The sequence below is a fragment of the Oryx dammah genome, unplaced genomic scaffold, assembly GCF_014754425.2.
Source record: "Oryx dammah isolate SB20612 unplaced genomic scaffold, SCBI_Odam_1.1 HiC_scaffold_29, whole genome shotgun sequence".
NCBI classification, from domain to species: Eukaryota; Metazoa; Chordata; class Mammalia; order Artiodactyla; family Bovidae; genus Oryx; species Oryx dammah.
In genome coordinates this window covers 8,375,806-8,390,207 of record NW_024070213.1, presented here as the reverse complement: position 1 = coordinate 8,390,207, position 14,402 = coordinate 8,375,806, and the positions used below count along the sequence as shown (strand labels likewise).

Sequence of the window (14,402 nt, the reverse complement as noted above, 5' to 3'; positions counted from 1 at the left end):
ACCTTTGTACCTTTTTGAAAATCAGTTGTCCATTCCTGTATCGCTCTATCTCTGGCATCTGTTTCATCCTACTGAACTTTTTGTCGATGTCAGTACTGCACTGCCTTCATTACTATATCTTTATAATAAGCCTGCATGTCAGGTGCTATGAGTCCTCCAGCTGTTCTTTTTGAAACTTATTGCCTATTCTGGGTCCTAAGGAATTTTAAAAAGAGCTTGTTAGTTTCTACTTAAAAATCATGCAGAGATTTTGATAGGGATTGTGTCAGATCTATAAATCAATTTTGGGAGAACCGACATATAAACAGTGCTGTCTTCCAGTCTGTGAACACAGTATATCTCTCCACTTATTTAGGTTTTAAAATTTTTCTCTTATCAACATTTTACAGTTTTCAGTGTACAAGGATAGGACTTTATCATCAGGTTTACCTCTAAATATTTCATAGGTTTCAATGCTACTATAAGTAGGATTTCTAAAAATTTCAGTTTTTGATTGTTGTTAGTATACAGAAATAGAATTGGTTTTATGTATTGATCTTATATCCTGTAACCTTGCTAAAGTCATTTATTAATTCTGGTAGCTTTTTTGGGTAGAATTGATTGTATTTTCCAAAAAGAAAAGGTTTTTCTATAGGGAATTAACAGCTCACACAACCATTAGAAAGTCGGGGGTGGGTGGGGGTAGCATGCGAGGAGACCATTGTTATTGTTGATGAGATTAGAATGCCAGGTTCCTAGGGAAGCGTGAACTCAGCGGTAGTCTGCAGCTCCAGTGTGGCTCCAGTTCATCTGGAAGCTGCTGTGAAAATGGAAAGTCCTGTCTGCCGCTGCCTATGTGTCTGCTTACAGCTATTTTCAGAGAATACTGACTTCCGTCTTCCAGAGCAGGAGCCTCTCATTGGCTGTATCTAACTTAAAACAGACAGAGAATGGGATTCTGGGAAATGTTGTGCCAGGCTTCCCCCGCCAGCTATAGGGGGTGGGAATGCTAGGCTGACAGTCAGGCACAGAAGGCATTGGGAGAAATACATGTAAGATCCTCTACTCAATCAGGGAGCAGTAACTTAGCAATACTGTGAAAAATAGGGGTGAGAAGTGGCTATAACTCAGAAAGAGGTGATTGCTGGGGAAGGCAGATGGGCTCTGCGACCGTATTGACAGTGGGGTATTACCTGGTATGAGGAAGTGGCAGGACTACTCTGTTGGGTCCTGCCTTACCCAGTAATTGGATGCTCATCGACACACTGGATATGTCTAGAGGATGATGATGAGGGGCTGGAAAACCAAGTCGCAGGTGAACTGTTTGAAGACTGTGAGAATGCTTCTGGGATGCATGATGGGTGACTACAAATATGAATTTAGAAGACTTCTGTGCAGTCTGGAAAGGAAAGCTTAGGACCAGTGGGTGGAAGCTGTAAGGAGATAATTCCCGAAGCAATATAAGGAACTTCCTACACAGCTGCACTGAAACTGAGTAAAGATCTTTGTTAGAGTCTGCTGGGCTGCAAGGCAAGAGTATATAAAGTATAAGAAGAGTCATTTCAAATGAGCTGTTTCTCAATCACCATTCTAACCCTGAAGGGTTTTGCAGGGGGAAACCTCCCCTATCACTCATTACAACTTTTGCCACATGGAGTTTTTGAAAGTGAAAACAAATTCTTTTAAATGTTTTTTCTTCCTTTTTCTGATTTGAGTAATTCCAAATCTATTCCTTGCATGTACCTTAGTTGTGGGATGTGGAGGGATTTGTGAGACACTTGGAGTCAGAGGTTATATTCACAGAAGTATTGTTGCCGTGTTTCACTGATTCTGAAACACAGATTCTTTTTGAGCTTGACATACTTGAAATCTGCATTCCCCTATAGTTGATGGCCCCCTTTGACTATTGATACCTACCTTTGCTGTCATCATGGTTTGTTTGCCTGTGCAGGTGTGGTCCTAGCTATTCATGATGTTTCAATTAAATTTCATGCATATTTGGTATTACACAAGTTGTCTAATTGACTTTTAATATGTCTTTATGAAGATTACACTGTCATTTGGCACTGAAACACAGATAGGAATAACAGGGCATAAGCTTGATGTTAATGAGGTTAATATTTATCCTTGGAGAAATCAGTACAGTTTCATATTTTCCTAGAAAGAACAGCCAAGTGCATTGTTTCTGTACTATTCAAAGTAAGATCCTAGGACCAGCAGCTTGTTAAAAAAGGAGAATTGGAGGTCCCCACCAAACCTACTAAATAAGATTCTGCATTTTAACAAGATTCCCATTAAAGATTGAGAAGCATTGCTTTACACAACCACACGTAGGAAGGTAACTCATATGTAGAAGGAGCAGTGTTAATTTTGTTGTTGTTGTACTGTTGCAAAATCATGTCCAACTCTTTGTGACCCCATGGACTGCAGCATGACAGGCCCCCATGTCCTTCACTATCTCCAGAAGTTTGCTCACATTCCATCCTCTGCCCCCCAAGTTCTCCTTTTGCCTTCAGTCTTCCCCAGCACCAGGGTCTTTTCCAATGAGTCAGCTCTTTGCGTCAGGTGGCCAAAGTATTGGAGCTTCAGTATCAGTCCTTCCTATGAATATTCAAGGGTGATTTCCTTTAGGATTGACTGGTTTTATCTCCTTGCAGCCAGAGGAACTCTCAAGCCGCCGTACAAAAGAATTGCCTGTCACGTATTACATGATGCAACTCAGTGTAGGAGAAATTTCTGCATCCCTCTAAATTAATAAAAAATGTATTTACCTTTATTTTGCTTAGTTTAATGTTACTATTTTCTTCCCATGAGCCACTCAATGTTAAAATGATTTTGATGCTTCAGTGTTGTTTGGCCTTGACTACTAATTTAATATCATGTGCAAATTACATTAGCATCCCATTAAATTCCCTCAGTCAGATCCAGCAAAGGAAAAAACGTTAAGAACAAATCCAACACAGATCTTTGGAGTACCCTACTATGTAATTTCCTCTGCTGAAATGGATTTATTCCAACGTGCTGTCTTTCTGTGTGCATTTTTAATTAAAAACACTCTAAGTGGATACTTCAAGCACTTTGCTTACCTCTTTTCATTGCACTCCTTTTGTTAATTGTCCTCACTCCAAATATGTGTGTGGTATCATTAATCCTTAATTGGTTATGACTGTTAATGGTTTTGTGTCTAGTTATTTTCTTGCATTTTATAAATTGCCAGGATTATTACCACTTGTCTTTTAAGGAAGTAGCTGTCTGTACAAGTCCCGTATGTTAGCTGTGCCTTGGTAAGCTTATGTAAATCTGAGTTGGACAGAGTTCTTAGTGCCAGACAGTGGGACGTTCACTGCTGCCAGTGGTTTATTAAATGGTGACGCTGTCTCACAGATCCTTGGGAGTCACACCACAGACTGGGGGCCCCACGGGAACTTTTTCCTCTTCCTGTACATTCAGGAAACCGCTGTTAGAGGTTTCGGCTCCAGGACCACATCATGTCTGCTCCCTGAGAAGAGGGGTGCCCTGTGCCCTGTCAGTTCTCTAGTAAAGTCATGCACACGCACAACTTATTGGCAGAACATAAGTCACATTGCAATCTCTAGTTATAAAGGAGTCTGGGAAATAGGCCAGAAGGGGCTTGGAGTTGATGTTGGCTGAGTTGACGTACTCCTCCACCACAAAGTGAAATGATAGCTTTTATTACTGGTACAGCACCAGTATCCTCAGTAAAAGGGTGATGCTATGGATCACATGGTAGAGGAACATTTTAAACACCCTGTGGTGTCATATTTATCACATACCTAATGTACGGAAGACGCAAGGAAGCTCAACTGATAAAACTGAAACAGTTAATTTGGACGTACTGGGGAGAAATGTAGATTTTAGCCTATTTGGGGGAATACATTTTTTGAACGTCAGGACCACAATGATTTCTAAAGTTCTTTTAGACTCTTCTGTGACTTCCATGAAGAGCTGTTAAAATATTTGTTTGAAAATAGAAGTCCTTAAAAATTTTAAGAAGATAACTAAAAGATAAATCAGTATTTGAGGCTCTTTTTTTTCCCCCATTAAAATTGTTATTGAGATAATTGTAGATTCACATGCGGTTGTAAGAAAATAACATACTGAGATTCCAGGCACCTTTTACCCAGTTTGTGCCAATGGTTTCTTCTGGTGGAACTATAGTATAGTATCACAGCCAAGATACTGATTGATACAACTCACTGATCTTGTTTAATTTCATCAGTTTTACTTGTGCTTATTTGTGTATGCCTGTGTTTAGTTTTATAGTTGTATTACATGTACCTTCTCTTATCTACCACCACTATCATCAAGAAGCAGAAGTCTCATCACCTGAAGGACCACTGGTGCCACCCTTTAAATCACCCTGCCTCAGCCCCCAGCAACCCCTGACAACTACTTGTCACTTCAGTGTTCTATAAATAGATTCATACAGTATGTAACCTTTGGGATTGGCTTTTGTCACTTACCATAATCCCTGGTGATTCATCAGAGTCGTTGATAGCTTGTTCTTTTACAGTGTTGGTTTGCTTCTGGCACGTTTTATCTGTCGGGTGGATCTGTTGTATCCATTTGGGTCTACCTGCCTTGATTATCGGAGAAGGCAATGGCACCCCACTCCAGTGTTCTTGCCTGGAGAATCCCAGGGACGGGGGAGCCTGGTGGGCTGCCGTCTATGGGGTCGCACAGAGTCGGACACGACTGAAGCGACTTGGGAGGCAGCGGTGGCCTTGATTATATATGGTTATGATCTGAGACCAGAGGTGCCGCGATACTTACTGACCAGAAAGTCATCAGATGTTGATGGTGTTGTAGCCAGTTATTCATACCTGGCAGATACTCTTTTCTCTCGGGTCAGTGTATTGGTGACTGCTGCTTTCAAAGTATGAAGTTGTCAGCCCTGCTTCTGCTTGATGCTTGAGGCTCAGGCTTGAGCACATTAATTCAGGAGCCACTGACCATGATTACAGTTTTTGGAAAGAGGTTGATCTCACCTGGCTTATCACAAGCCATGAATTCACCTGTCCAAGGTTCTGGTACTTTCAAAATACCAAAGGCACCCCAATGTCCTGGTAATCACCGACTCAATGGACATGAATTTGAACAAACTCGGGGAGATAGTAAACAACAGAGAAGCCTGGCGTACTGCAGTCCATGAGGTCGTAAAGAGTCAGACATGACTTAGCTACTGAACAACAGCAACAGCAGCTAAATACTGGTAAAGATGGAGGGCAGAGCTGTGAGGCGAGATACAGCTGTTCAAAAATTTAAGCCGAGGGGTACTTCCTGGTGGGCCAGTGGCCAAGACTTCACACTCCCAATGCGGGAGGCCTGGGTTCCATCCCTGGTCAGGGAACTGGATCCCACATGCCATAAGTAAGACCAGGCACAGCCACAATAAAATTTGAACCGAGAGCGCCAGGAAGGCAAGCAGCACTGCTTGTGGAATTATTGGCCCCCAGCACAGAGCTTGGCAAGTAGGCACTGAAATAGGAAGGAAGGAAAGAAAGATGAAAGGAACGGAATAGAGGGAAGCTTTTAAGAAATAGAATGCCTAATTTTTTGGTGTGAGTGAGGACTGTTACAAAATAAGCACAGAAAACTCTGAAGCGTGTGTGTTGAGTTTTTGCTGGGGGGGAAGGGGCCAGTTGGAGGAGGGAGGAAGAAGAGTATCCTTCCCCCGCAAAAAATAAAACTCCAAATTCACACCAAGCACCCTCCCATCCCAGAATCTTTGAACTTAATGTTTTCTCTACCTGGTCGGTCACTCTTCTCACAGATAGTTTCCTTCATTCCAGTCTCTCTCTGCCTCAGAGAGGCCTCCATGAACGCACATCTTGTGTAAAGTACCCTGTCATCTTCCCTGCCCCTTCCCTCTTGGTTGCGCTCTGGCTCCTTTCTCAGCTTTATTTTCTTTATGGTGTTGTGTGTATACATCTGTCTGTCTGTCTGTGTCTAGCTTGTCAGCCCCCAAGGCCACTCTTACATCCCTAATGCCTAGATCAGTGCCTGGCACATAATAGTAACTCAGTGTCTGTTGAGTGATTTAACTAGTTAAATTTAATTGAGGCTTTTTCTTTTGAACCATGTCCCATTGAAAAGATAGAAAAGTGTCTCTTGCTCCGTCATCCTGCAGTTTGGTAACATTCAGTGGAGGACCTCGTGTGTCCTAGGATCTGTGCTCGGTGATAAGAAGAAGAGGAAGGGCAGCAGTGGACTTCACTGCAGCAAACGCAGGCCTGCTCGGCTTCCTGTTCTGCCCTGACCAGTGCTCTGAGCGCGGCAGGCCGGCCCCTGTGAAGACAGGAGCAGCAGCCCTGAAAGCGGGAGGGGGAAAATGGGCTTTTCATCAACAGAATTAGAGGTGGAGGAAGTGTCGGTTTGTGTGTATACACCAGTTCCAGTTTGATCCCTTATTCAGTTCCCAAATGTGTCCCCTTGAGTTTGAGAAGTGCGGTGACGTTCAGCAGGGCCCTGCTACCCCTCTGATCTCATCCACCGCCTTCTCCCGTATTCACTCTACTCCACCCTCCTTGCCAAACACACCAGTGTCATTCCTTTCTACTGCTGTTCCCTCTGCCAGGAATCCTCTGGCACAGACAGCCACATCTCCCTCAACCTCAGTGGGTCTCCATGCTTAGGCCTCCTTATCAGAGAGGCCTTTTCTAACCATCATGTGTAAGGTGGAACCCTCTTCACTACCTGTCCTTCTCAGGGCCAGACAAGAGGCAGGGCAGAGGTGGTGAGATGTACAGGCGAGGATGAGTTTCTTATGGGTTGATGTTGTCAGGGAAGGATTCACTGAAGCAGACAGATACTGAGCCAGAACTTGACAACACGGTAAGGTGTGACTGAGCACCAAAAAGGGGGAAGGTTTTGCATCAGGTATGCACAGTAGGTGAGGGCAGTGTAGAAGTAGGGCCTGCACTGTGAATGGCCTTGGATGTCAGCTCTAGGGAATTGTCATCTAGATATTCCAGCTCTGAACTTTGGATGTGTGACACAGCCAGTTTGGGGGAAAGCCAGCATTGTCACTCTTTAATGTCCTGAACTTGCAGACAAGAGTCTTGCTCTGCTTCAGCTCAGATGAATATTGAGAGTCTCCCTTTTATTCAAATACGACCTTTCTCAAAAACAAGTCCCTTGCACGTACTTCTTGAAACCAGTAGTTGTTTATTTAAAAAAAAAAAGAAGAAAGAAAACACTTGTATTTTCTTCACCTTAGCCATTTAAAGAGTAGTTTTGGCTTTTACCATTCTAGATTTATTCTAGATTACAGTGTTTACACTTGCATCTGGCTAATGGTAAGCTTAACACAAGAATTTAGAGTAGTGATTTTCAACTCCATCTACATGTTAGAACCACTTGGGGTGGGGGCTTTGGAAAAAAAACCCGTAGATTCCTATACGATTGATCTGGAATGTTGCCTCTGGTAATGGCTTACTACCATTTACTCTTTGGCCCCTACCCAAGGTTTAACACTTGCCCCGGTATGGCCTTTGTAACAGAAGGATCACACTTTGCATTTGGTGGTTGTATCCCTTTAGTCCCCTTCCATTTGGAACAGTTCCCCCATCTTCCCTTGGTGTTCGTGACCTTGAAATTTTTGCAGATTTTAAACGCATGATTTTCTAAAATGCCTCCCAATATGGGACTGTTTGATGTTTCTTTGTGATGATATTCAGGCTGTGCATATTGCAGGATTAATGCTGTGTTCTCAGAGTCTTCTGTCATATTACTCACAATTTCAGTGTGTCCCATCATTGATGATCTTCATGTGGATTACTTAACTAAGGTGCTATCCACCTGGCGTCTCCTCTGTATAATTATTATTTTCTCCTTTGTAGTTAATAAGTGTTTCATGATGTGGTGATTTAATATTATGTGAATATTACATTCCTTGGTGTTTTCAAGGTATTCACTTATTTCTTTCTGTAGGGACTCACGTTTTCCTATCTTATACAATGGCTTATAATCTGTTGCTATCATTACTTATTTTTAGTGTCATATTGTCCCAGATTTAGCTTGTAAGACCCTCTTCAGGCTTCTATGACCATTTGACATGTCCCTTCATTTGTCAAAGATTTTCTTGCTTGTTGGGAAAGAAGCATTTCAGCTCATTTTGTGCTTTTCATCGTCAAGCTCCCAAATTAGTTCTTTCTCCAAAAAAAAAACCCAAAACTGTGATTGTCTTAGTGAAGGATGGTATTTAGAAGCCATAATCTGGGTTCGAGGTATGTTCCTAGCTACTGTATTTGGATGTTGCTTGTTCCCAAGCCCTCTCAGTGATAGAGCTAGGGAATAAGTAAGTATGTGTATTTGCATATATGAAGGAATATACACATATAGACACACACAATTGCATCTACTTTTTTTTGTTACATCTATCCCTGTGTATTAAAAATCATGAGTTCATGCCAATAACTAATATTGATCCAACTCCACAGGGTTCATTTGAGTTTTCTTTTTGCATCTTGGTAACTCCTGAGGATGAGAAACCTGACTGTTGTCATCCTTAATGTGTTATTGGTCAGTCCCCCATGTAACTGATCTCCTATCACTACTACCATAGATGGGTGGGTGCCCTCTTCACCCTTGCTGGGCTCTGACACAGCATAGAGATATTTCAGAGTTCCTCAAATGGTTCTAAGGTGCAGCCAGGATACAGCACAACTGAAATAGAAGAAAGGTGAACCCCACACTTTTTGATTGATTATTAAGTGAATGATAAGGTTAAGTCAGGTTTGGTTTGGGAAAATGAATTCTTCCTAAGAAAGTGAGATTTAAAGAGAAGACTCAGTTCTACCAACACACAATAAAAGATCAGGGTGAAAGCACAGTCTGTCTCCTGGAAAGCTTCAAAAAATATTTGTTTTGGAAATAAATCTGCTTGTAGTGAACATAAGTTTCAATCCCTTCCCCTGAATTACCTGTTTATAGGAAAAAATACTTGAAAAGGTTAGTTGTTTTTTTGAGAATGTGTCTCATTAATGACTAACTGCTTTTCTTTGTTTTACCTTGCCTTTTTAAAATAAACTTCTACAACATTATGCTTTTTAGAGCATTGAATGTTCAAACAGATACTCATTCAGGCTATGGTTGCTCTTTTTCTGTAGTCAGTTGTACTTTAAAATATGGAAATCAAGTTACAGTAACTGGGTCATGAGGAACCCCATCTTCTCCTTCCATTTGCAGCCAGAGGAAGCAAGAGGCTCTAAGAGCCAAATATAACAGGATCTGCAGCCAGCCTACCTTAGATGGTCAACGTCTATCTTGCCAATTTTCGTAAATCCATTTTCTTAAAGTAGTACATGACTGCAAGTAGATTTTCACCAGGAACTTCACACTTAGGCTGATGTACACATAATCCAACTCCAAAGAAAGCAGCCTTAAGCCTAAGGAAATTATAATAAAATCTCTTCTTTGGTTGTAGTTTTTAAGTTGTCATGGATGTTCGGCTTCCCGGTTGACTCAGTGGTAAAGAATCCGCCTGCAATTCAGGAGTCGAATGTTTGATCCCTGGGCTGGGAAGATCCCCAGGAGCAGGAAATGGCAACCCACTCCAGTGTTCTTGCCTGGGAAATCCCATGGACAAGAGGAGCCTGGCGGGCTACAGTCCATCGGGCTGCAAAAGAGCTGGACACAACTTAGCAGCTAAACAACACGGACAGCAACAACATGGCGTTGTGTTGGAATGTGAATTGTGCACTTTAGGCTTTTGTATATTTATGCCCAGACGTATAGGAGAAAGGGCCACTGAAAACTTGATATATAGGTAAAACACTTCATTTGCGTGTTCAGTTCTTATTTTCTGTAAATGAAGTGTCACTGCCTGTTCATGGGAGTGTGCCTCAGTGCTGGCCCTTGGTTCCTTCTGGGTAGGTTGAGGGAGTTTCAGTCCCCAAACTTGAGTCCTTCAGGAACCATCATTGTGGTTTTTGCCATGTCTGCAGACATTGAATGCTTGTCTTTGACTTTCAACTTAGCCTTTGTCTAAGTGATATCTATGAAACCATGGGTTTGCTGTCAGATCCCCTAAAACCCACAAGTATTGCAGATGGCATCTCGTCAGTTGTTGGGAATTGGGAGCTTGATTTCTAACTCTTTTTCCAGTCTGAGATTCAATAAGCTTGGCATCTGGGGTTTCCAGCCTTGAGTTTTCAAGTTAACGCCAGTGGTTGTTTATGCATTTTTCCCAGTTGATACATAGAAGTCGTCAACTTTCTATATATATTAGAATATTAGTTTGTATGTAAGAACATTTTATGTAATACAGTAAGTATTGCATTTTGCAGTTATTTTTCAAATGTGAGGGATAAATTACATGATCTTAGTTTCTTAAGATTTGGTACATATTTCTGCAACTAGAATGCTTATTTTTATGTATTATTTTTATTTTAATTGAGAACAAAACCTGATGATCCTGTGAAATCACCCAACAGGGAATACATGGATTTACAGGACCTTCAATACAGCCTTAAAAAAAACAAGTAGAAAACATGTAAAACATACAGTGTTAATAATGTAGAAGAAAAATACAGAATTTAGAACATAGAGTTTTATATTCACTGCTCTGAAGATGTCATGGGAAAATACCTAAATTATGATAAATACCTGTATACTGTAACTGAAGTCATATATTCTGCATTATTTATGAGGAGTATTGTCAGAAGCCAACAGAATGTTGTCATATATTCAAATTAGGTTCTTTGCTGAGTGGAAATACAATAATCATGTGTGTGTGTTTAGAAAGATACTATAAAAACTCACTTTACTGCACTTCTTTAAAACCAAACTTAATATCATGTTGCAAAAGGGGTTACAGACCGAAATAAGGAGGATAAGTAAATATGATGGGTTTTATGTGTCCTGCTAGCTTAAATGGAGTACTGTGCTCTGCTCGGTCAGAGATGAAATGTTTGTCGCCTTGCACACCATCTGTAAGCATTTAATTTGCTGCACAAATAGACTGAGCATAGGTGTTTAACCTTGTGGTATGACATTACTTTAACAGAGAGAAGGAGCAAGAAAGGGAAGAACAGTTAATGGAAGACAAGAAAAGGAAGAAAGAGGATAAAAAGAAAAAAGAAGCCACTCAGAAGGTGGGTTTAATCAATTAAGTCTGTCTTTACGTCTGCCGCGAATCTAGAATGAGTTGCTTTGGCGTGGATGCCTGACATCTTAATAATGCCACTTGAGGCATTAGTTTACTTGAGAGTTTTAAGATTTGAAAGTGGGAGAAAGTTAAAGACCTGCACTGGTTATCGTAAAGTAGACGTTAAAGTAATGCTGCAGCCGATTTTATTGAAAACAACAGTGAGTAATAGCAAGAAAAGCATGAGAGTTACCAACACTTAAATGCTTGTGTTTCCTTGTTTGTATCGTAATTAATCTCCATTTTCTTAAGTTTATGGAATGATTTTTCAAAGCTTGCTAGAGTTTGCCTTGATATTGTCCTTCTGGTCCACCTACATTGTCATTTTATATGAGTCTGCTTTTTGATAATTCCATTAAAAAAAATCTCCCTCAAAGTCCATAAAGAATCCTCCCTCGAAGAGGATCTGGTCGGGGAGGGGGAGTGCAACTTCCCTGGTGGTTCAGTGGCTAAGACTCTGTGCTTCCAATGCAAAGGCCTGGGCTCAATCCCTGGTCAGGGGATATAGGTCCCGCATGCCACAGCTAAGAGTTTGCATGCCACAACTAAAAATCCCACATGTTGCAGCTAACACCTGGCTCAGCCAAATACATAAATAAATACATATTTTTTAAATTAAAAGACGATCTGGTGGGCCTGCTTAGTGCTCTGAAGGAGATAGTATATCATGGCTTTCAGGCATTTGCTAGGGAAAAAGAGATGCTAAAAGGAAAAAAGACATAAGACCAACTGATGTCAACTGTCAGGGCGGGGGGGAGCAGAGAGTGGCTAGACCTCCCTGCCCTGTCCCCTCTGCCCTGGCCATAGTCTGAGCTGACTACCCGCCCTCACTGCTCTTTTAGCTTCAAGAGCTTCACCTGACGGGCTCTGGTTCGGCAGCGGTGCTTTGCTGCCTTTGCAAAGTGCGTGGCAGAGTCACTTCACCACCAGTTCTTGTTACCACTATCTGACACACTTGGGAAGCAGACCCTCACTGTAAGGCAGGTTTGAGGGTCCCTGCTATGGAGCCAGGTTATTGAAGGTAGGTTTAGGGAGGGGGGCAATTGTTAACAGGGTTCAGAGGGAACTCTAGATTTAGAACAGACTCAAGGCATTCAAGGTCAAGGGACACTGCAAGTTTCCCCTGCATTGTTAGATAGCATTTCCCTTAATTCTGTTCTCTGAATTACTGAAATCATATAGGAGTGCCGGCATAAGACACAATACTGGGAATATTTTCGGGCTTAGATTGCATGTGACCCTGCTGCATTAAACATGTGAAATGTAATTTATCTTCAAGGTTTAATTAAAAGGAATATTCATTATTGTTTGGTGCCGTAATAGACTACTGCACTCTTTAAGGTTTTGTCTGCTTTTAATTGTGTTTCTGGCTCTATTAATAGTGGCAGGCTCACCATCGCATCTTCATGCTGTCAGGATACCTCCTTCTAATCTGAGCTTGTTGAAACTGTCTAAAATGACAGTACAGAGTCTGAATTAACATGTCAGAGGCTTGTTTTATACTTGGTGGACAAAGCCACCTTCCACGTCACTGAAGTTGTTATATGTGGGTCCACCATTTCTGGGTTGTCAGAGCTGTTGCCCCTGTAGCCACACATACTGGCTTTCCTACGGGAGTGATGGGAGAGTGAAGCTCAGTGAGGCTTTCTTTCCTTAGAGCATTCCCATTTCATCTACTAAACTGGTACAAGAAATGGATTTTGCAGTCTGTGGGAGGGCATGGTTATAAGCTCTCCAGTGGGGAGCTTGAACAAAGGCTGATAACAGGAAAATGCCGAATAGAGTGATTGTTTGGGGCCTTGTGTACAGTTCATCTTTGTTTTTCACATAGATAACAATGTCTTTTAACCTGAAATATCAGTGCTAGAAGTGATTGATAATAATGTGCATCTGTAAACTTTTGTTGTGGATCCCCCTAATAGAAAAATAATTTAAAATAAAAGATGGTGTGGGTTCATTCAAGAGTGAATTGGGATTATTTGTGCAGAGAATTTCATATGTACAGCTGGACTGTCTACCCTGTGTGCTTGATCTGCATTAAGAACTGGTTTAAAAGTTACAGCCAAGAGAAATATCACTGTAAATGAAATTTCACATGGTTAATTAAGAACAATAAAAATTTGGTCACATTTGTTCAAAAATGTTCTAGATTGGCTGGCACAGGGTCTAGGCTTGGCACACGGTCTTTGATATTGTTTTACCATCCTGAACCATTGTGTAATTTCAGAATTAGATTCTGATTTAGCACTTCTAAGGAGCAAGCACAAAACTCAGCGTGTGACTGTCTTAGTGGTTTTTAACCTCACTGTAGAGACAGCATCTCAACTAAGAGGCTTAAAATGTGCTATGATGCAAAGAATTGTAGAGAATGTGCCAGGGGCCCTATAATAGGGTCACATACTCGTTCAGTCAGAGAGCGCACAGTGCCTCTTCTTAGTGCTTCCACAGCTTTCTCGCAGGCTACCCCATTGCTTTATAATAATCTCTTCATGTCTATCTTCCCCATTAGCCTGGCTGTAAGGTTTTAGTCATATTTATATTTCCAGTAACTAGGACAGTGCCCAGGACAAAAGCATTACTCAAAAAAATGTTTGTTTAATAAGTAAATGGCCAAGAATGAATGCTAGCAACATAATGTTCATGGAGAACTGACTTTTATTTAGCTAAATTAAATTATTTATACATAGAAATTAAACATGAGCTGCTTTCCCATTGTTCTCAGTGGTTATGGCGGTTTGCTCTTTCTAGAACTATCCCTGAGTAAATGGTGTTAGATTTCCAGTTATGAGGGAGGTGTCTGAGAAGGATTTCGCCTCACATTCATTAGGCTGATGTTGCTCAAGGATCATTGTTTAGCGTTAGCAAAACCCATGCTTTGATCATCCAGCTTTTCACCATCTTGGGGGACAACACTTTTAAAAGAACCCACATTTTAAGACACATTTGACATTAGTTGGGTTTGTTGCTTACAGCTAGGGAAGACATTGACTTCCTGTAACAACTGATCTTCCAGATGGCATTCTAAGAAGTATTTATTTACTATGGTATAAATTGCCGTAAGGAATTGATATGTGGTTGCAAATCAGTTCATTCTTGGATATGGTGGGGTGACAGAAAAATTATACAGTAGATCTGAGCTCTGTAACAATTAGTACTGGGAAACATTCATTTTAAGAGGCTGCCTAGCACAAATTCAGTGCAGCTAAATTAGCTTGTCTTTTAATGCAAGAATGTAAGAAACACTCCAGGAGGT

General features: G+C 41.2%; 1 protein-coding gene across 4 annotated transcripts in view; it reads left to right on the top strand.

Annotated features, from left to right (window-relative positions):
- TNRC6B (trinucleotide repeat containing adaptor 6B) overlaps positions 1-14,402 on the top strand; it is a 255,335-nt gene that overhangs the window by 165,439 nt on the left and 75,494 nt on the right. For all 4 annotated transcript variants that reach the window (XM_040233240.1, XM_040233237.1, XM_040233238.1 and 1 more), the window contains one exon: positions 11,009-11,096. In XM_040233240.1, the coding sequence (XP_040089174.1) occupies positions 11,009-11,096 (88 nt within the window). The remainder of the gene's footprint in view (positions 1-11,008; positions 11,097-14,402) is intronic.